The 23,388-nt window shown below is 42.8% G+C and overlaps 1 protein-coding gene across 1 annotated transcript; it reads right to left on the reverse strand.

Moving 5' to 3' along the window:
- Nucleotides 1–2,051: 2,051 nt before the first annotated feature.
- Nucleotides 2,052–23,096, reverse strand: gosr1 (golgi SNAP receptor complex member 1). Its single transcript, XM_084674192.1, is given in 10 exon segments — nucleotides 2,052–2,789; nucleotides 3,387–3,469; nucleotides 6,719–6,748; nucleotides 17,877–17,951; nucleotides 21,332–21,379; nucleotides 21,381–21,421; nucleotides 21,636–21,743; nucleotides 21,910–22,000; nucleotides 22,243–22,354; nucleotides 22,999–23,096. Coding segments are annotated over 10 exon segments (744 nt in total). The 5' UTR covers nucleotides 23,030–23,096; the 3' UTR covers nucleotides 2,052–2,664.
- Between the last annotated feature and the right edge of the window lie 292 nt (nucleotides 23,097–23,388).

Below are 23,388 nucleotides of genomic sequence, written 5' to 3' on the forward strand. Positions count from 1 at the left end.
TACACTGGGCATATGCCTTTAAAACCTTTACTCATCATTCGCTGTCTGAAAGTACAGTACTTCACTGTCTCTCTGGGCATGTGTCAATTCCAGACTATACAGTAGTTCTAAGATTAATTTGAAGGGATGACTTATGCTATTTCAAAGCAGGTTATTGCAAGAGGTTAGCTGAAAAGCATGATAAGTTGGGGCGATCCTAAAACAATGTCTTGCGTGAGACACATACATTCTACTGTCACAAAATTCTCCAAATTAGTCTTTTTTTTTTACTTGTACATTCATTTTCCTTTTTATGTCTACACAACAGGTTTACATCTCTTTCTTGTGTACATTTTGCATGTCTGGAATAAACGTTACCATGCATGGTCAACGCAACCTTGTTGAGAGATTGATATATATGTGCATTTGTGGAGGACTGTTACTAATGGCTAGTGTGGCAGAGGGGAGTGTTTCAGGGGTTAACTGCTGAGTGGAGTGCTGGGAGGTTGGACGACCTTCCTCTTAGTGTAACATCTGTTAGGAGACAGTAACACTGAGCCTCTAACACAGACAACGCCTCTCTGAAACTATGGAATAAGGGCAATAGTGCTCACACACACACACCTTGACAAATACTCCTCTCTCACAATTTATTTTAATCCTGAAAAACACGCTTGTCAACCAATCTCATACTAGCCCGCAAATGCTGTTTTTGCACACACGCCACCATTTTTCAGGCTGCTGGCAGCCAGTGTGGTAAATAATGCATCTACCAGGAAATGGCGCTACTGGAAGGTCTGCTGATTTTGGCCTTCAGACCAGAGACCCCTGGCCACGACGGCAAAGCAATGGCCCTGTATCCAGTCCAACAAATAGAAAAAAATAACATTCCAGGGAGTGAGTATGAATTCTGGTCTTTACCTGAGAGGGCACAGTCTTTCTAAACCCAGACTGGAGCGGCCACTGAGGGAGAATGAGTCACAGAAAGAAAGAGTTAGTTCCACATGGGTGGTCCTACCTCCAGACAAAAAGGTCTGAAATATTCAGGAGCTCTGGACTACATCACCTCCATAGTTGTGCCTACTGTGTAATATGTGCACTTTAGATGTTCTGTTTTCCACCCAAAACTTAAACCAAGACAGTTAAGTAATTTAACAGTGTGTGATAAAAACAACAGAGTGGCCCTGTTTGTACTTAGTCATTTGGCTACACAGGTCAACATGTCCGTATTCTGTATCAAAGCAGACAAAGTGACCTGCACTCTGGTTCTATGCAAAGAGACTGCTGACAGCTTCCTGTGTGGTCCTGAGGGGTTTCCTGCTGATTCATCTCTCACTCCCAATGCTTTCACACACAGGCTCCTTCTCACAGAGAAATCTATCCCTGCAGTCAATTTCCTCTCTCACACACACCTTATCCAGAGGTTTTCACACAACAGGGACCCTAAAAGACTCACTGTCTGTGTAGCGGTGTAGCGGTGTAGCGATGTAGCGATGTAGCGGTGTCACTACATCCACCCTTCTCATCCAGCCAGACTGCACATCTCATACAACAGGGGCAAAAAGCATAGTGACCTGAACAGTGATATTTTAAACAGAATGACTTTTTAGTTTCTGGATTTAAGATCTTTGTGGACAAACTAGTTTGAATAAATAAAAGATCAAATCATCAGATCTTAAATCTCATGCCAGTTGAGCGACCACTCAGAGACAAAACACACAACCTTCTGAAAACTCTCCCAGTTATTCGTAGCCCTGGGATTCAGTGTTCAACTTCTCAAATTGCTCTGATATCAAGGATGTACCCTGCAATTTACATATTCATGAAGTGTTCCGAGTTTCCCTTCTTCTCCTTACACTTCACTACACTCACATGTGCTGCAGGCAGGTTAGGACCAGAAAGAGTCTCAGTGGTTAGATTTTCTAGATTAACATTCTGACCAGGTCAATCTGATAACCCTGATAGTGATTTTACAGTACAGTGGTATGGTAACTAAGCATCCATGCAGAACTTTAAATATGGCACCTCTTTCCCCTTACAAATGAATGTGTTATTGATTTTGACAAACACAATTAGGATATCACATTGAGTGGAAATTTTATATTTTGAAAAATAAAATGTTTTTAAATGTGTCAAATTCCACACAATTTGTTTTACATACATACTGTATATGAATAATTTATTAATGCACATTTTACAGCCGCCCATGATAACGCACCTCCCACCACATAAAACCATCCAACTAAAAATCCTTCAAGCCCAGAAATAAATGACATTCGCTGAAAATAGTCTCTTTGGGCCGTCTTCAGCCTGATTCTTTGCCAAAGCGAGTGTTATATAACTTTTAAAATCTAGTACTATTAGTACATTTGGTCTCTGTTCCCTTATCCGTATCTGACCAGGATGTTATCGCTGTGATAGGAAAACATAACATAAAAGTAAAAGTGCCATTCCTGTCTCCCATCCATCCACCACCCCTTCCCCTGTTCTGCGCTAAATAGGTATCTTGGTAGTCCATGTTGGCCACGGTTAATCCCGTTATATGATTGGGCCATGTGGGCGCCAAGAGGGTCCTCCAATAACAAAACCTGGTCTTGTAGAGTTTCTGATGCTATGGATGCAGAGCAGCCTGCCAGCATCAGCTGATCTTCCTGTTTTCAGCCTTCTGTGGTTTAGGCTTGTCCGTCAGTGGAAAGCATAAAGGAGTAGGAGGATGGTGCAGATCCCAATGACTCCGCCCAAGATGAGGGAGTCCCGTCTCTTCCGCAAGTTGATTCGCTGGATGAGATTGTTTATTGTTGGAAAGCGATCTTGAGGGGGAGAGACTAAGGAAGCATACAGAAACAATGTGGACTAAACAGATATTTTTTATATAAACTTTATAAATAAAAGAGAGAGATATGATAGAGCTTTACTACTTGTCACACACTGGATAAAGGGGCCTGCTTATTTGATAACATTTCAGGCTATAACACAACCAGGCTGCAATCTATCTCTCATAAAAACAACTGCCTGGAATGAAAAATGGGACCATTTATGCCTTCAGTCGAGCAGACCAGAATTGCTTCATTTTTCTACCAATTCCATTTTTGACCAGCTATGGGAGGCTGACTTGTGTGCCCTATTGTTTTTAACGACATATCATTGAAAGAGAGATAAAACTGATCTGTAATAAAGTTGCATTTGAAAATTATGCCAACTCAATTCTGGATCCCTCAAAACGGATAATTGACAATTACAATTTACAGCTGACTGTACAGGATAGTATACAATATTTTTTTACACAGGTTATCCGGCACATACACATTCTATCTGTGCAAATTCCCAGTTGGACTATCCAACAGTCTGAATGCATGGCAATTTTCCATAAACATGTTCAAGATGTTTCATTCATGTTGAAAGGATACTAGCCAGGGTGTTGACCCTGCTCTGTATAGACTTCAGCAAGCCTCTCTGAGAAGTCATGTTTTCCTTGGTCGCCATGGCGATACTAGAGAGAAAAAGGCAGAGAAAACAGTGAAGTGCACTGTTACGTCATCAGGCCGGCGTGTCTATCACCAGGCTGCAAAACACTTTTGGTCCATCCTAATGGGTTTTTAACCGCTGCAACCGTGACAGGGAGAAAATACCTTTTAGAGTGGGGGGAAGGCGATTTCCCATTCAGGTAAAACAGAAGGATGAGTCAAAGGAGACCTCAGCCAACACTACCCACGGACACTCATGCTCTCTCGTACCCACACATTCACTACACTGACAAATAAGGCCTACTCTCTCCCATTGTCACCACACCTCTCCCAGCAAAAATTCCTCTGTGGCAACAAATCCACAGAGGTTAATTCCTCCAGACAGCAGTTCTCTCATTAGTGAAAAGAGAGGCTTTTTACACGATGACGACATGTACTTCACTCTGCCTAATGCATCTTTTAACAAAGTAGTCTCATTTGGGTATTTTCTCCCAAAGTAAAAACCCTTAAAAAAAGAAAAAGTCTGAGCAAGTAAGTTTCAGCCCCTGTGGATGCAGCTTGACTCTGCAGACAGCTACTGTTGCACTCCGATCTTCTCCAGAGTGGCTGCTTGCCGAACGAGAGAGGATATTGAGTTTCTGTGATACCGTAGCCTGACCCAAAACTTGGGATGTCAGCAGCTTTAGGGAGAGTAATGTAAACTATAGCCTGAAACCAGGCGCCTCTTGCCAAAATTAGTGCATCTGCTACAGAGAAATTGGCACTGATCTCAAAAAGTACTTATTGTTTCTCCCTCGAATTAGGTGGCGTTGCAAACTTTCAATTGGAAATAGTATAAGACAGCAGACTCCACTGTGTTTTGATGGGGGTGAAGGTGTGGTTCCCATTAGTCAGACCATAAGACCAGAACATTGTGGCCTGAGATTTTAGCTCAATTCGAGGTAGAAAGACACTTCCCCAATGACTAGTGTGATTACACTCTCGGGACACATGATGCAATCGGGGCTCACACCCACAGATAGCAAGAAAACAAACTTTACTGAATATTAGTACAATACAATTTTTACATAAAAAAATAAGTACATAAATGGCCTAGAAAAAAAACTACGTAGGAAAAGTAATTTCTCTCAAATTAATATGGTGGATGAAAACGTATGGATCATTGCCCTGTGGCACTTAGGGCTCTGCATCAGTGTGCTCTGGTCTCCCAGGTTCCCTAGGAAGGAGGTCCCCTAAGGGCTCATTCCCCAGAGTGCCTCACTGACAAACAACTAAACCCTGTAACTGAACTGTATTCAAATACTGCTGGACTCCCTTGCAATGTGCGTGTGTTTTGCATGTGTTTGTAGGGGTTAGAGAGTTTAGTAAGCTCATGGGTGATTCAGAGAATGTTTAACTTGTGTGTTTTGTGAGTGCTAGCCCTGTGTGTTTTGTGAGTGCTAGCCCTGTGTGTTTTGTGAGTGCTAGCCCTGTGTGGTTTGTGAGTGCTAGCCCTGTGTGTTTTGTGAGTGCTAGCCCTGTGTGTTTTGTGAGTGCTAGCCCTGTGTGTTTTGTGAGTGCCAGCCCTGTGTGTTTTGTGAGTGCCAGCCCTGTGTGTTTTGTGAGTGCCAGCCCTGTGTGTTTTGTGAGTGCTAGCCCTGTGTGTTTTGGTTTATGTATGCTGCATCAGCCTTACTAACTTCACCATCTCCCCACAGCAGATGGGACGGCCATGACGTACAACCATCCAGGGGTTTGGCTTATGTATCATGTTCTCCAAGGTCAGATAGAAACATGTATTGGCTGTCTTACCAATTTTCAACCTTGCTGACTGGGGAAGCAGGCGAGGCCAGCATTCAGCTCAGTGCTAATGGTAATCGGAGCAGCCGGTGTGTTAGGTACAAGCTTCCTCACACTGGCTGCTGTCCAGCTGATGCTGTAGCCTCATTGTTACCCTGTCAGAGAACCTGTTTGGGGCTTCAGATGCATCTGCTGCTTAGGCAAAAACATTTGTTTTAATGATTTGCATTAACTGGCTTTGTTCATCATCATCCTTCTTTTTTTCTTCAAATTAAAAACCAAATCCTATTTTGACTTGATTTCACTGGGTTATATTCCACTCCTTTGACCAGATGGAACACACCAGAACAGCAAGCAGGAAAACTTGGTTCTCATTTGGCTTTCTTGTTAAGTGTGTTGAGGCTAGAGAAAACCAGTAATTACAAAAGGCCTGTGTCATCCTCACACTTTCTGCTTGACTACAACGAGACAGAGAGAGAGTGACATTCTCGTGGAGAGAAGGGTGAGGGACGGAGGGAATGAGGGAGGGATTGCACGGCTCACAAGTCCACTTAATTAAGATCCTGGCGCCAGCTGGTCCCACGGGCTTCCTGCAAAGTGACATCCCTGCAACACAGGAATGGAGGGATGGGAGCGGAAGAGGGGGGCGGAAGGGGAAGGAGGCAGGCAGGGAGGAGGGTCATCCGTGTGGCCGCGAGACTGAACCAGCTGGTGGGAGCGGAGAGAACAGAGGCAGGCTAGGATGGAGAGAAGGCGACAAGGAGAGAGGGGAGCAGACGAGGTGACGGCACACTGCTGGGGGAGGCAGGCAGCACACTCAGCGGTTGGGAACAACGCCCGAGACGGAGCGCTGCAGGGAGCTGGGGAGGGAGGGGGAGCGGAGGGACGAAGGGCTCACTTGTTGTCAGGTGAAAAAGAGGAGAGGATATGCAGATCCTCAAGAAAGCCCGCACAGGGGAAGCACAACTGAGCTCAACTTCTGAAAGCTCCCATCTGTTTCCGTAGTCGAAGTTTAGAACAAGTGTCCCGCTGACACAGAGAGCCATGCTTGAAGTCATTAAAGTTTCAAGAAGAGTTTGAAGAACCATAACAAACTTGCAATTAGCTACTCTACAGGAAATGAGCTGCAGCTACAGCCTGTCATCAGGGGACATTGAAAGGAAAAGTCACCCCAAAGAGTCTTGTCAGATCGCACCATTAAAAAAGATAGGATCAGCTTTTAGACCAATCTCTGTGCTAATCTCCCAATTGAGTGGCGTCAGAGAAGGGGGGATGTACTGGCAATGAGGAAAACCACTCGACTTATGTGAGGTCTTCCTTCCTCTGGGATCGGGTGGTGATGATGCCATTTGCAATATGCAATATCAGGGGATGTCTGATGGACTTATTTCATTTAGCAATGCAGACAGACAGGTCCATTTGGAGGCATGCATAAATGGATGTTCAATTTAAAATGTGTGTATGCTGTACATGAGTGCGGATGTATATGTGCTTACCTTATTGTGTCGTCCATCAGTCGGTCGGAACTGTAGAAAAGAGAGGGAGGACACAAAGAGAGAGACTGTAACTGAGGAAAGGTATTGTGGTCAAACGGAGCAGTTTAATAACTTCAGCTCCTCCACACCTTTCTGGAGAGGTCATGTTCGATTCAGAGCTGTCCACAATCTGAAGCAGGCTGGTCAAGATAGTTTGGACTAGGACTACACACCTCCCCTCTTTTCTCCCTATATCTGGTTCCAGAAATCCTTTGCAGCAGTACTTGAGTGAAGAGAAACTAATTGTTAACCATGGGTAATATGAATTTACTATTGACACTCATTTCTTATTTAGGAAGGACTGGGCTGGTTGAATCGCATCAAGTTATTTGGCATCTGTATTTCACTTCTGGTGAAGAGAGAAGGCCCTAAATGTAGACCGTCTAGTGCCTGGCTCATATAAAATAAGACAACATAGCAGAATTCTGCTAAATAGTAGGGGAATGTCCGTTTCATTCATATTGAATGATTTCTTCAGTCAACCACTGTATAACAAAAGTTAAAACTTGCAACATGGATGGAGGTTTTATTCATCAACCGACAAGCAACTCTGACATGACTACTTAAGACATCCATTATGCAGGCCTAACTCCTATGACAGTTGTATGACACGGCACTCACTCAGGCAAATGAACCTATTAAAACATACATTACATGTCATGTCTTGAATTAGTCAGCGTGAAAGAACATGCAAGAGTCTAAAAAGAGTCTAAGATACACAGTTACCTCTACATAATATGAAATACTGCCATGAAAACAGGTTTTGAAAACCGAGCTTCTCTGTAAAAAGAACAACACAATTCCCATTGGGTTGGAAATGTCACCCTAGCCATGTTCCTTAAATAACCTTTTCACTTTGACGTCCATAATCTAAATTCTTGGTACCTAAACCCATTGAAATGTGAAACAGTAAGGTGAGTCCACTGGAGCTGGTGCCGCCAACAAAATGAGTAACGTAGGCGTGTCTGGCCTGTCAATCAATATGTCAACTTTCTCATGGAATCTGACAGAAGATTGAAAAGGGTGCAAGATGTTCTGCTGCTTAGAGCTGCTCTGAGCTAACCCTAAGGGGAGTGCCACTCCTCCCCCTATTGGCTAGCGCTAAGCAGATAGTATCCACTCTGCATGCTAATGCTGGTCAGACAGGAAGGTAGGAATGTTACTCTTACATGCGCCTGATAGACCATTTCCGATCCCTCTGAGGTGCAGAAAGTGGGACAATAGCAAGAAGACTCATCTGATACCCATATCTTAAACCTAGTTAATGTACACAAAACATAAAGCTTGAAAATTAAAGAGTTGTGCAGCCCAGTCAACAGCGCAGAGGGAAGGAATGCCACCATTTTTGACACGGTGTTGAGTACGTTTGTAGAACATTGAACTAATTTTGATCATCTCTGCTACTTGCAGTCTGTCTCCCTTGCGAAGCACATGTGTTTTGAGTAAAGGTAAAGATGTACCCTGAAGGATTTACAAAAAAATTGTTTTATGCAAAGTCTTACAGAAAACCTTTCAAAGGTGTGAAAGAAAATGTAACCATCATTCGCACCTACCAGCCACAAAAGCCAATATGGAGCCAACAAATAGGCTACCCATCATCCTTTACCTCCGAAATAGCTGCAGTAACCTCAAAGCTGGTCACATTCTCCAAGAAACTCCCTCACTAAATCAAAAGCTCGCTGTTTATATCATGTTTCACTCTATATTGCATCTTGGCAGGGGCAGGCGGTCCTTCATTCAGTCAGACTGAAGCACAAACAGTTGATGAAGACATATTATGCCAGTGAGATTAGCACTGTGCGGCTAACCATTATGAATGTCCCCTCATCTGTGCTGACAAGGCTCTTTCTCTCTACCTCAACACTGTCAGTCCTCCATTACGAGACGCATTGGTATCCAGCTGCCATTTTATGACAGGGCAAGGTATCAACTTTTACACTATATGTCACATACCTTTCACAAGCCAACATGACCGGAAAAAAATAACTAGCATGCCATGCGTTAGCTGCACACTGTGACTGAAGGCCTGGAAGTACTCTTATGACATCAATTCAATTCTAAAGGAATGTTTGTGTGCAGTATCATACATGAACATCAAACAGCCATTATAAATGCTCACACCTGCAACTGCCAGAAAGGGCTTCTCTGAACCTCCTCTGTAATAGTCTTGGTCATATCGAGCCAGCAGCAGCATATTACCATAATGGTTAACGCTGCAGCTTTTGCTCAAGACCAAAAGGTCATTTCCAAGATGGACGCCAAGTTAGAGCAGACTGTATGAATGAATCATCAGTCAGGTTTGTAGCTTGCTTTCCGTAATAAAAACTAGTAACTTAAATTGCCAACAGGTGGTGAGAGAGAGCGAAAAGAAAATACCAGAATGTTAGGTCAACAAACAGTTAAATACAGACATCGGCTGTAAATAAAGACAGCACTGTATCACAATAAAGCAGCTGGCAGATTCCTCACTTCTTGTATGCAGTGGTTTTAACACAACCCAATTATAGCAGAGCTAATGGTCTGGAATGTGGGTGGGATAGCTGTAACTGCAGATGGGCAATCTCTGCCTGAAGTCTGAATGGCTCTTCAATGCCATCTTTCTTAGACTTGAGAAGGAACCAAGACAATATGACAATGCTAATGCTAACATACACTATGAATGCTCGTCATATTTAAAGACCAATTACTTTGATAAATCAGAACCAGTCACACTGCAGATTTTGACGTAATAGATGCTGTTGGGCTGAGTCAACTCACAGGTATTGAAGGGAACGTTTAGTGGAGCAATGTATTTACGCTGTAGTGATTTTTGACAGGCCAGTGAGGTGGCAGCAATGGCTGAGAGTCGTTTTATTGGGATGTTGATAAAATGGAGGAGATAATGAGGTTTTGCCGCAGTAGGGCTAAATCACTTATTTGTGTGGACTCAAAGATGAAGCGAGAGAGATCCCAGGTGAGTCGCTTGATGCTGATAACCCAGAGGGCGTGGTCGGTTGACCGTCTGGCCCAGAGTGATTAATAAAATAACACACACACACAGCCTCATTCTCACACACACTGTCTCATCACACACACATTGTCCTACAGAGTGGCTGTCCCTCTCACTCACTCCCACAAACACACAACCTTCTTCTGTGAGACTCAGGTTGCTTGTCAAATACAATGCCCTCAGCAGTTTATTCCCCAATTAGGATCAATACTGATAACGTTTCAGTAGAAAGGAGCAGAAAGATAAACAAACAAAGCAGGAGTCATTAGTTTCTTTGGTCTTGTAAAACAAGACATCACGGAATAGCCGAAAGGCAATTTGAATTTTTTTTAGAAACGGCTTATAATTGAAAATCTTGAGTTTGGCCAATTGGAACATTGCATATTACACTACAACATTAATTACTTTGCCTAATGACTCAGGGTTGAGGTCTTGCCTTGTTATGATGTTGTTGCAATCAGCACTGCTGTTCACCAGAGACCTTGTTCACCAGTGCCCCCCTCTCCACAACCCTTCTCCCAACCTCAGTGATGGATGTCCTCCCTGGGGCAGCAGGGGACATGGGTTCTGCCATCGTGTGCCACCTGGCTTACTCAGGGAGACAGATCTACGACGGGCAAGGTCTCCTTGTGTCTCATAAGCTGACCCCTGCATGGGCCCAACATCTATTATGCTGAGGGGGAGCGTCACGATTCAAGGAGACAGTGTCTATGTAATTTTGTGTGTGTGTGCATGTGTGTGTCAAGGTATAGAGCTGTGCTGGCAGTTCTTTATCCAACAGAAGTTGGGCTCTTCTCCAAGGTGGGGAGAAAGGTTGAGGTCATCACTTATGAATTACAGGGGGGGATTAATAATCACAACAGATAGCGTAGGTAGGCTATCAATAGAAGATAACCATAAAAATACAAATAATATTGATAACCATATTTGTTGTGTGTAATTGTAACCAAACCCTAATTAGGATGAGCTTACTGAACCATTGTGTGGGAACAGTAATGAACTACTCCCATAAAAGTGCTGGCTGATTAGGACAAAACATCACAAAAATGACAAGGGAGGGAAGTCAAAGTTGATTACAGTTTAATTCAGCTTCCTTGTGCAAGCTGTTTCAGCTGCCCTTTCCAAATGAATGAGCCAATCGAAAGGTTCTAATCCAATTCCACTGGGACATGGGAGTGTTGATTTAGTCAGCCTATTGGACAAGGAGGGGGAGTAATCGGGAATGGTCCATGGTCCCTTAAGATACCAGTTCTATGTGAGTGTTTCGTTGTCCTGGTAATTGACTTTCATGGTCTTCTGTATTCTGTTTGATGGTTAACGTACTGCAGTTGACCCCAGTCAGTTCTAATGGTTAAGGTACATCCACACGTCAAAAATCCATTCGGGCATGCATGTCTTTCCCGGCTGGGGTCCCTGAACTTATTTTCACTTCTAAAGCAGATCTATACGTATGAAGTGAGGACATCTAGTAATATTGTCTCGTTTTTATTCATGTCCTGATGTTAATGATGAAGAATGGTTAAGTGGCCTTGAAGAAATGTTCTACCTGTACTCAGTTTAACTTTTAAAAGGGTGTTCATTTTAATGGAGATGTTTCTGTATTTTTTATGAATGAGTGCACACAATACCTGGTGAACCCATTCCTACAGTTTAGGTAGCTCTGTATGCCAGAAGGGAAACACCTAGCATCCAAGCCCAGTAGCCAAGTGAGTGATTTCATTTTATAGATGAACCAGTCAAAAAAACACAAAATGAGGCGAAAAGTAGTGTTTCAATTACCTCGTTGCCAAAGAGGGTGGCAAGTCAAAGATTTAGGAAGTGATTTAAAGTGAGTTGGAAAATGAAACACATTGGTTAACCTAACATATTTAGCAACAACAACAGAAGATAATCAAATTGTTCTAGGTGGATCCTATGAAGCCAATTACCTGTAGTAGCATGGCAGGGAGTGGGCATCACAGCTGGCTGATGAAGAGACAGAACACCTGCTGTGTCCTGAGACATGGTGAAATATACTAGGAAATACCAGCTGTTACCCAAGTCAAAAAAAAAAAAAAGGGGGGGGGGGTGTAACTCAACAGCCATCTAACACAGCTGTTAGTGGGGGGCGCAGTAGGGCTAACAAAGGCAAGGTTGGGGGAGAAGGGGGAGGGGGGGAAATAAGTGAACCGTCACATCCGTCTGCCGATGGCAGTTGGCCTGTAAATCATTGGTTGCAGAGGAGGGAGGGAGGGGAATGCTGAGGGCTGCGGTGTAGCCTGATTTATTGGGTTTTTATACGCACAGATGAGACGGCAAGGAAAGGATTTATTTGTTGCGCACTTTCCTTCGGGTATGAGGCCTCAGTCGTACAGAGAGAAGGTGGAGGATGTGTGCTTGTTTGTGTGTACAATGTATATATTTGTGCTAAAGTGTGAATGGTCTTATTTTATGTGTTTCCAAAACCTGGGTGTCCAGTGTGTGTGTTTCCCTCCCAGTGGTGTCCTGCTGCAGTCATTAAAAACCAGTCATTAGCACAAAGCTAATTCCCTCGTCTTGTGATTTATACTTGGGTGCAAGCTCAAGCGCACACATTCGGACACAGAAAACACACACACACACACACACACATACAAATGAGTCCCCCGTACGCAGACCCAGCTGGACATAATCACACTTCCTTGCTGCTCCCGTGACAAACAGTCATAACCTTTGCAGTGCAGGCTCATCGTCAAAGCAATCCACGCATCTCAGCTAGCAGGGCTTTCTTTATCTTGTATCTTTACGACTGAACCAGTTCAGCCTAACTCGTGAAAACATGAACTGATTTTTACATCATCTTTAGGGAGGAAATTGAATCTAGTTATACGGTAGCTTCCTGGAGGCATCACCTCAGAGAGCTTAAGGTTAATGGACTGGGTTTGGTCTGACGATGAATGTACTAGATCTTGGTCAGTCTTCCTCCTGTCCCATGCAAATATCACATTTAGATAACACCCCCCACACATACACACATGCTCAACCCAATATCTGCCTCCAATCCCCAGCTCTGCTCCAGTGAGGAGAGCTGACGATCAAACCCTGCTTTGCTCTGATTGGTCAGAGTCTTGGCGCGTGCGAGAGATTTATGTACAAGCTTCTAAGAAGTGACAAGAACTACCAGAGGAAAATGAAGGAGGGACACAAGGGGGGGGGGGGAACCAAACTGAGAAAGAAGGGAACTGCATAAGAAAAAGAGTGATGCAATCAGGTGAGAGAGAGGGGGGGGGGGTGCAAAAGATGAGGAAAGATTGTTCGGTCTTTTCTGAATGGGATTCAGCCCAGTCTAGTTTCACAAAAATTCTAATTTTCCTTTTGTGCATGCACAAAACCACACCAACACCAAAACTCAGACACTAAATAAGACTATCTGGAACAACTTAGGGGAAGAGGAAAACAATAAGCATTTGTTGATACAAAAAAAAGTTTGAGAGACAGAGCAAGTGACAGTGATAAAGACAGCAACAAAGATGGACAGTGAGCCTTGGAGAACCAGCGCAGTGTTGAGGACTGACGCAGAACTACACTAGAGATGCAACACCACTGAGCCAAACGTTTCCACACGGCGGCCTCACAGCTGGATGTCTCCAGCAATACCTTGTGTATTACTCAAATAACCTATGCAACCCAAAATACGTCATTCACCTTCACAACTTTCAATTTGAGGATTTTGGGAGGCCAAGAAATGTGGACGTTAGAATACTAATGCTGCAAATATAGCAGCAGCACCAGACTACACATCACCACAGTGGAGTGGCGTTTGGCTGTCGCACCCTGCTCACTAGCTCCTGTTATGGGGCAGAGGAGTAGCTCCACCGCTTCTTCCATACATCTGGTTCCCACTGGGCTCCCCTCACTCCTAGAGATTACATTAGCATATATCAAGAGCTAGCATGGTGTGCAGGGAAAGTGTCCAGCCACGGATGTGGTGGTCTGAGAGGGAGAAACGGGGAGGAAAGGGGAGAAAGCCAATGGGAGAAAATTGCAAAGAAAGAAAAGGATAGAAAGAGATTACTGCAGATAATAATATAATTATGTTAGGTGGAGGAACAAAAAAAAAAATGGAAATGAAGGAGGGGGGGGGGGGGGGTAAAGGATGGAAATGGAGGGACCATGGGATGGTGGAGGGACATGGGAAACACGCAGAGAGAAATGAGAGAGCGACTAAGAAAAATGGTGCAAGAGTGAGGGAGAGGAAACAGCAAAGAAAGAAAAGAGGGAAAGAGGGAGAAGGGAGGGAAGAGAAAGAGAGGGTGTGTGTGTAGAGACTGCGTGCTCGTAGTCTACAGGAACATCAAAGCCATATGTCCGTGTAGCCCTGCAGTCGATACACACTGCAGACAGTCATTTACTACAGTATCTATGAGCAAGAGGGGGAGTAGAAGAGAGAAAGAATCACTTTTCACATTCTCACAGTGGATACCTTCCAAGAGCTTACCAGTGTGGCGACACTGCCAACCATTGGCCACAAACCAACGCAGGGACAGGGTAAAGAATCTACTGTGGAAACCGAAATGGACCGAAACAATTAGACTGCACTACAGTTAAGGCAGACAGAAAAGACCACCTGAAAAAATCCAATATCCTCTGAGTCAAGAGTCTAAGAGAGAAAGAGAAGAAAGAGATTAACAACAACAAAAAAGGCTGTGTGTGTCCGTGTGTGTGTTGACAGAAAAAAGCAGCCCCCATCAAGACCACAGTAATACCTGATCAGACAGCTGGGCTCTGTGGAGAATACTAATACACATGTTCTCCACCTCACAGAGAACACGAGGAGGAGGGAGTAGGACAATACATGTCAAAGGCAGCCACAGAAGATTTCCTTATCCTTCCAAAACAACCATCTGACCCATGTCCAGACCTTTAACCCTAGGTCAGTGGTCAATACTTTTTGTACTGGGATTCCTTATGCAAAATCAGAACACAATTGACCTAACTTAAATTTCAAGTCAATACAATAAACTGTTGCATACCTCAGGTGTAACTGAACAGGTTTGTTTCAGCCTTGTGGCAATTGGTGGTTATTCTCTAAATTTAGAAGATGTGATTATAGGTATCAAAAATGAAACCAAAAAACGGGCGTCTTCATATGGAAAATAAATAGTCGCCATTCACAAAAACATGACTGAAGAAGTCTCACACTTTTTACAAGATACAAGATACTGTGCTTTGGAGTAGTCAAAGTTTCCATTTCATGTATTCATTCGATAACGGATATCCAATATTCAAATGACCTGTATGAACTCAAAAACTGAATTAAAGTGGCAGTTATAAAATGAATAGATGCAGGAATAAACGATAAGGATGCTGTGCTCTTCAGTGCTAAGAACTGCTAGTTCAGGGTTTTTAGGCCCTGGGGTTCCTTGAGTGTGCATGTATGAGAGAGAGTGGGGGCAGGTTGTATGTGTCTATATCCTGTATAACCTCCTTTTTTGGGACATGTTTTAACTACATTTATCCAAATGATCCCTCTCATACCCTCCCAAAACATACACAGTGCTCAGAATAGGTCACAAAACACTAACGATGTTTATGATCCATTAAGTAGAGAAAGAGGAAGTATCCTTCAGTTCTTTGATTGTGGAAACCTCTTAATGCCATTACTGCAGTCTGAAACACCCTTTTTCCTGCTCTCTCACTTTCCAATAGAACAAATCATGGGTAACATAATCTCACCCGCCAAAGCACTCATCTCCACTGTCTATGTCATTGGCTAGGGAAGCCTCTAACAATCATCTGTGGTTTAAAGTAATCATATCGGGCTAACATGAAATGTTCTTCTCTTGCTTGACGATAAGGACACAAGATTTCAGAGGCATACACAGACTAAGAAAGTGAGATTGGCAGAGTGTTTATCCAAGATGCAATTTTGACAGTGACAAAGGTCATGCAAGTCTGAGTAAGAAATAGGGATAAAGGAAAATAAAAGTGATGGGAGGGAAAAGGGCAGATCTTAGCTGAGTCCTCCTCTCGCAAACAGTATCCCTCTACTTTCCATCACACGCAGACATAGTGAAACATACACGTATTGTGTGCTAGTGTGCAATTTGTTTGTAAGGTGATTTGCATTTTCTGCACTGCTAGGTCTCTTCAGGGCCACTATCCTCCTTTGATAGAGAAATCATACACTCTAGACACTACATCAGCATCTGACTAAATACAAGGCAGTGATACAATTATTTTACTCAGATGCCCTGGGTAACACACATCTTGAGTCAAGTTCTGAACTGGTGGAGGAACCAGTGTAGATATAACTAAAACTCTATTCCACCCTCCCTACGAAGCCACACCCATCCCCGAAGAGCCTATTATTGTAGCATGAGCCAAAAGCCCTTGAACGTGGGATGGTTGTGGCACATACACACAGTTACACACAGCAGACACACACAGCGCATTCTCATCTCCAGGGCTAATTGGACGGTGGGGTTTTGTCCTCAATCAACCATAAGAAAAAGGATCTGTTATCAGCTGGCTGGCAGGAGCTGGAGACGAGCTGCTGTTCTCATACAACAAGAGGCGGCAGACGGCGTCTTGACAATAATGCCACACAACGGTAGCGACTGCTGGAACAATATTGAATCAAGACACTACAACAACTGAAGTTGGACAAATCATTTGCAAAAGCTGTATCTAAATTTTTGGCCTGTATCTAAACCAAAAGACCATTTATAGAATTAAGTCACAGAGGCATCCCATTGGGTTTATACTGTATTTATATTGATCAAGCTTTTAGTAAGCTAATACCTCATGAATGCAATCGCATTGTTTACTTCAAAGACGGAAGGCTTTATATCCTATTTCATATCCCTTTTGATACTTATAAAAAAAACTAAAAATATATATTTTGTGGAAATCTATCTTTTTTCACACATGGATTTTGTTTGTGTCAGATGAAGGTCTGCCAGTTCCTTTTGTTACATCAAGTGAATTGGAAGTCTTGGGTGTTCCTAGGTATCTTGGGTAATTGAGGCCAGTTCCTCAGAGAGAAGGCAGCCAGAACACAAACGGTTCAAGGCACAGAGCAGGCCAATCACAGTGCTTTATAGACCTCGTTACGCCTAATTTGTGAGATTCTCCAAGAGACAGTAGCCATGATAAACGTGATTCCGGTGTATTGCAGTGTTTATGGTTGGGGTGTGTGCGTGTACATGCATGTGTGTGTGATTGTGGCGACATCTCTCCTCTCACACATACATAGTGAACCCACAAAGAACGGATCTTCAAAATCTTAACATGCTAGAATGTTCCACGAACACCAAAATAAACTCTAAAACTACAAACATAAAACTACAAACAGCTTAGTGGTGCTTTACCTACAACCTCCACATTGTTAAATGGCTGAAGTCCTGAACCTAAATATACTACATTAAGTATATAGCAGTAGTGCAAAACATACAGCAGTGTATGTGAGGGAAGAAAATGCATGGTTAAACAGTACTCGATAGAGACGTTGACCTTTAGGATTTATTATGTCGCTATTTTAATTGGTAGCCTAATGAATACCAAGAAATTCTGAAGATTTATGAATTAGTGTTAATTGGATTTAGATGACAGGAGACTTCTTAAGCATACCCTTGACCTCAAATCAGATTCAACCCAACCACCCCACATAAAAGAAACAAGTCATAAATTCACTCTTATTAGGCTTATGTTACAAAAACTTCTGATATTGCAGCGTAACCACAATTATACCACCATTTGTTTTTTTAACTGAGTGTAAGAGGGAGAGAACTGCTGCCCCATCTGTTACTCTAGCTGCCAGTGCTTAGCAAGCAAACACAGAGGCAATGATTTTAGAGTTATTCAAAATGGCCGACTGGCCCCATCAAGATGAGTTATCCTGGGATTTCAGACGCTGAATTTCAGACTGTTAGCCTGATTACAGGGAAGTGGTAGAAGCTTTGCGGGGAGAAAAGCAACAGTACTGGAAAAAAGAGCCAGACGTGAAACATTCTGCTTTCCATGAAAGATCTCTACTGATAGCTTCCAACTGACAAGCGGGCATGCTATGAAATCCTTTGGAATCTCGTCTTGTGTTTATATCAAGACCAAAACTGCAGAGAAAGGTCCTACATCTGTGTGTGTGTGTGTAAACACACACAGGGATCTTACTTTCTCAGGTGTTCGTGCTCCTTCAGAAACAGCTCGGTTCTTCTGTTGTTTACTCCTGAACCACTCTTGTACGTTCTGTGAGAGAGAGACAGAGAGACAGAGAGACAGAGAGAGAGAGAAGTTAGTCTATTTAAATGAGCCACACCCATTTCAAACTGGAAAGTGTGGAGCCATCCCTTACACTCAGTTATATGGAAGGTCAAATGGAAGTCTGCTGAGTGAAAGGACTGGCATGTGTAGACCAAAGCTACAGGGGTGTAAACCTGAGGCCTTCTTCTGATGACATCAGCTCATTGCCAGGGCTGCATAGCACTGGTCCTCACACTGACACATTACACTACGACAGTCTTTCTCCAATGATCTACCTTCACTGCTTCTCCATAGACCCAAGTCCTTCTCTTTCCATCACTCCATTCCACAGTCCTTCTATCATTCCCTCACAAAATGAGGGATGCTGCAAAAGCAGGCATGGAAAGAGGAAGGTGGTGGTGGCGGAGGAGTAGACTACCTTTCCTTCTGCCTCCACTTGTCTCAAAAGGACTCAATAATAATCACAAGCACCAACCCAGGTACTTAATTGTTCTAATATGTCCAAAATGGCTACAAAACGCAGAATGGTGTCTGTAATGTTTAATCAATTCCTCAACAGTACTTGCCGTGCAATTTCCTGTATTGTGTTCCATGTATTAGTGACAATGCTTCGATTTCAGCCAAATATTGATGGTTTTGTGCAGGCTTATGTAGATAATTGTGCAGTTCAAGCTGTGTAGGCTATTTCTTCATGAGGTCAATACTGACTTTCAAAGCAGCCTGTACGCTTGCTCTAATCTGCAATCTTGTTTTAAGCAAAAGGTTGGTGTGGTAAAATGTGTATACATACATACACACACACACACATAACTATCCTACCACCCATCACCAAACACTATCACATAAACGGTCATCATTACCCATACAACACACACGGAATTGGCAGCTGGTTGCCTTGGGCACTAAGGTTGGCCAGTCTGTCGCTGAAGCTCAAGTGTCGTTGGCAAAGTGACAACCAGTTTAATCATTCCAACAAGCCTTTTTAAAAGGATAGGGCTGCAAATCAGTGGCTGTCGTTTGTGCTGCTGACATTTAGAAGTCACATTGGGGACGGGCAGTAGCATCTCTCCTCAGTGCTCCGCTCAGGGCTCTGTGCAGGGCTCTGGAGCAGACTGAACACAGATGGAAAGGACAAAATGTAACTAAAAGGAGGTGAGTGATGTATGAGTTGTGTGTATGGCGTTTGTAGGTGTGTTCGGGGCAATTTATTATCGATACATTGATGGGTTTGAATGGTGCTTTGAGTGATATGCAACACTAATAAAGACCTGTGTGCGTGTGTGGTGGAAAGACTAAGGTAAACTTTCAGTGATAGGGTGACAGATCCCTGTGCAGCCTGCAGAATAACAGAGGGTCATACTGCCCCCTAGTGTCCTAAAGTTAAACAGACCCTGTGGGTGGGTGTACCTTTGTCACCAATGCACCATTTGAAACCCTCAGGCTTGCATAACTACAGCATGCAGTAAATACATATATATTTTTAACCACATTCTGAGATCAAGGAGTGGGCAATATACCAGTTGTGTCAAATCCATTTGATTCTGTTTGAAGTGTAACGGTAACTATGTGTTAAGTAAATAAATATGATACAAAAAATAAATATCCCAATTACTGTTTTTTATTTTTTAGTTTTGGCTGGGGGAGGGAACACAAATTTACATTTCACATTCTGACCCAAAATAACAACAGCAAAGTACCGTGCGAACTCTGTGTTGAAAGAATGTTAGTCCTACCATAGCCCCCTAGCAGTGATATTAGGTAAGCTGTTCCAGTAAGCCCATAAGCACATTATTGATGTCCTCCTTCTCCACCACTGCTCTGGACAGAAGAGATAGTCAGCCTTTATTTTCAATGCTATACACAAGTAGCGTTTTGTAATTTACTCAACTGTGACAAGCCCTTCTATTTCCTCACAACAAGCTCATTAGTCAGCATTAGCAAAACAACATCACCAAATCATTGATATGCATTGGATCAACAATGCATCATCTAGCATTGTTGATTATTGGGGAAGATTTCAGGAGGTTAGGGGGCAGCATGGCTAATTGGTAAAAAGGCTGCTAACACCACATTGCTTTAAAAGACATTTGTTAATAGGGATCAATCTCAATTGAATCCAAATGTGAATATTATCTATAATAATTAAACAGGAAACTAATAATTAAATTAATAATTAAACAGGCAACTTACAATATTTTCTATTTGAGTAAAAATAAATCAAACGTTTTACTACTACTACAGGTAGTATGCTGAAAATGTATTTTGGCGTGGTGCTTGTGTACCCCAAACCCTTTACTTCCCTGGCATGTTGCTGAAAGAGCGACATTTGGATAAAAGCGTCTGCAAAAATATTAAAATGTAAATAGTCTTTCAGTATGTTTGTGTATGTAATAGTTGGATACCACAGCAAAAGATGTCTAACCAGTGTTCAACCATGACAGCATGGAGATCACAGCCCAGAAACCCAGAGGCATTTCTTATGACTTAGTACTGTCTGTTCTGCATGGGTTCCCCCCCAAAAAACAGTTCCTCTGAATGAATTGCTTAGAACGCTATCGGTAGCATAACTACATTACAATGCTAGTCACAAGCATCATGAGATGGAGAGGTAGGTGAAAAGGAAAACACAATGCACACTTGCAGACGAGAGAAGGGGGAATTCATAAATGACTTTCATAAAACATCTGAATCTAACTTTCATAAAACATCTAAACGCTTCTTTTTAGGCTGCATGTTTACACTGCATGACTGCTTAAAACCCTTTAACAGCTATCCACATGTAGATTGACTACCTGGCCTCAATCTTTAAATCACAGATTTACGTTTGAAATCGGTGTAAAAACACTATTGGAGTTCAGCCAGCATGACACACACAAACAGCCCTCCTGGCTGCAATAAAAAAAAATCCTTGCCTCACATTTCAACCACATTATTTATCCTACCGACACTACTTCTCCTCATAAGAACATTTTCAATTAAATCCACCACGGCAAAAGGTTCATGGGAAGGCTCCATGATTTAGGGTGACAGAGCACATACGTACCACACACACACACAAGAGGCACGCCATCTGCAGACATGACTAGGGGTGGGTGACTGATCAACGACAGAAGCTGCAATGGTCCTCTGATTTTTTTTCGGAAGATCAATAAGCCATTATAAGGGAGACAAGAGTCATGATCTGGGACCCTACCCTTATTAACATGGCCTTCATTCACTATTGAGCCAATATGTTGAGGCTCATGCTTTCGCATTGCAGGAACAGGGTTACAAAGCTAGTTTGTGTTGAAGAAAACATCAATAAAGGCTCATGGTTCAATTTTCCAATGACATATTTGGAGACTGAGAGACAGATAGATACTCACTCAATGTCTTTTCGGACAGACCCCAGCAAGTCTTCTCTCTCGGATAGCCAGGAAATTGGCTTTAGTTTTGTGGAATTCATGAGTGTAGTCCTGCGACAACAAAAGATATTCCATAACATGTAACTTGGTAAATTGGTTTTCAACCAGCAGTAAGGTCAGAATAATGTTGCTAGGTGACAATTTTAGGACTATTTTGAAGAAGTCTGAAGGCAGTACGTTGCATTTCAAGTCAACAGCAGGAGATATGTATGACGTTAAGTTCATGGTGTGTAGGTGTGCGCACGTGGGAGGGAGAGGGGTACACCTGCAGGATATCTCTATGTCTCTGTAGGGTGTGCATGAGAGCAGCATTCAAGGAGGACACTCCTGGTGTGCTGGTGTACTCTGCCATCTTGTCATTCACCCCTGTAAGCTGCCAAACAAAGATAAATAGGTAAGATCTACACATCACACAGAGTGCTCTCACAACACAAACAAAGTCCTCACATTCCTACACCTGGCTATATTTGTCTGCATCCCTCTAAAACGGTCACTAATTACATCCTTTTATTGTTATTTGTGTGACTGGAAAATGTTACCTTAGCCAACAGCTGTTCCATTTCCACAGACATGGTGTCAAACATCCTGTCTTGTGTTGAGTTGTTTAGGAGAGGTGTTGTGTCTGAGCTGCTGAAGGTCAGAAAGGGAGAGAGATTGACAAAAGAACAGAAAAGTAGTAAGAAATGTAAGCAAATCAGTGAGAAGAAAAATAGGAGAGGTATTTCTCTGTATATTTTATGCTTTTACATTTAGGCCAGAATCACTTCAGTACGTTTTTCTTTAATTTCAACTTTCCAAATATGTGACCGCACTGAGTCATTTTGTTATTTGAGGGTGCTAGGTCACAAAATAAAACTGAGCCATGAACATACCTGTCTCCTCTACGACCATCTCTGGAAGTACTGTAGCTGGTGCACAGCTTGCTGAAGGAGACCAGCTTCAGGTCAAGCTCATTCTCCAGCTGCCTAGCCTGCTTTCGCAGATCTGTGATGGAAAATTGACAAATAAATAAAAATACCAAACCAGCTTAAGCTACTGCACGCTACTGGGTGGTTTGGAGGGGAGGGGGAGCTAAATCGTGATGTCAGTGAGTTGTTACATGTCAACGGGGAGGCTTGTTAAATTGGAAGCTTTAGAAGTAATGCACACAATTTCTCAGTTGGGTAGGTTTCCTAAAAGGCTGGTGCTTGCTGAATAATGGGCATCGAACATTTTGAGGAACCCTCGTTCCCCGATAGGCAAAAACTTAAGTTAAGCATATCACGATCGTCTTCAATTGTTAATTGTTTAGCCATTTACAACTGTGATGTGAGCAGCTGATCATTTTTAATCTAGGAAACCAAGATGAAAAGACTCGACCGAGAATATATCGGCAGAGAATGTCTAATATAGAGCCTTAAACAGGCTCTGATATCGCCGACATGTATGGTTCCATTCCTACAGTAGCTATCTAGAAGCTAGGTCTACTAGCTAAGTAGTCGAATTCCCCTACGACACGGGCCCCGTCGATCTGGAAAATGACAGTAGTTGAACAGGAAACTCTAGAGACCTAACAAATGATAAATAACTTATAAAAGTATATCCAGTACCAGCGATTATGCCATGTTTACGCGAGTGTGCCACCTCACCTTCCCAGTAGTTGCTGCTTCCTCCTGCCATCTTTGTTGTCGAACGTCACCACGCTCGAATGAAAAGCCAGCCTCAATAATGAATCTAATTTCCGGTTGAGTTCTTCCAACATTTTCAAAATAAAAACGTGACACAAATAGAAGCTTCCTCAGTAGGTCACTTAGGAAAAAAGTGTCAGCTAAATTCTTACATCATTATAAAAATGAATACAGTTTTCCAATGATGAGTTTGTTTGGGTTCTACTGGAGATGGTATGTTTCAAGCTTTGCTCTTATTTTGAAGGAAAGTTCGTCAACACGAACTGAACAGATTTATGCGCGTTCTGGTCAACAGCGCATCCCCGTGGAATCACGCGGCTTAAGGTTTGGGAGATAAGACAGGTGAGATAA

The sequence above is a fragment of the Hypomesus nipponensis genome, chromosome 15 (genome assembly GCF_054491055.1).
Source record: "Hypomesus nipponensis isolate SF chromosome 15, ASM5449105v1, whole genome shotgun sequence".
NCBI lineage: Eukaryota > Metazoa > Chordata > Actinopteri > Osmeriformes > Osmeridae > Hypomesus > Hypomesus nipponensis.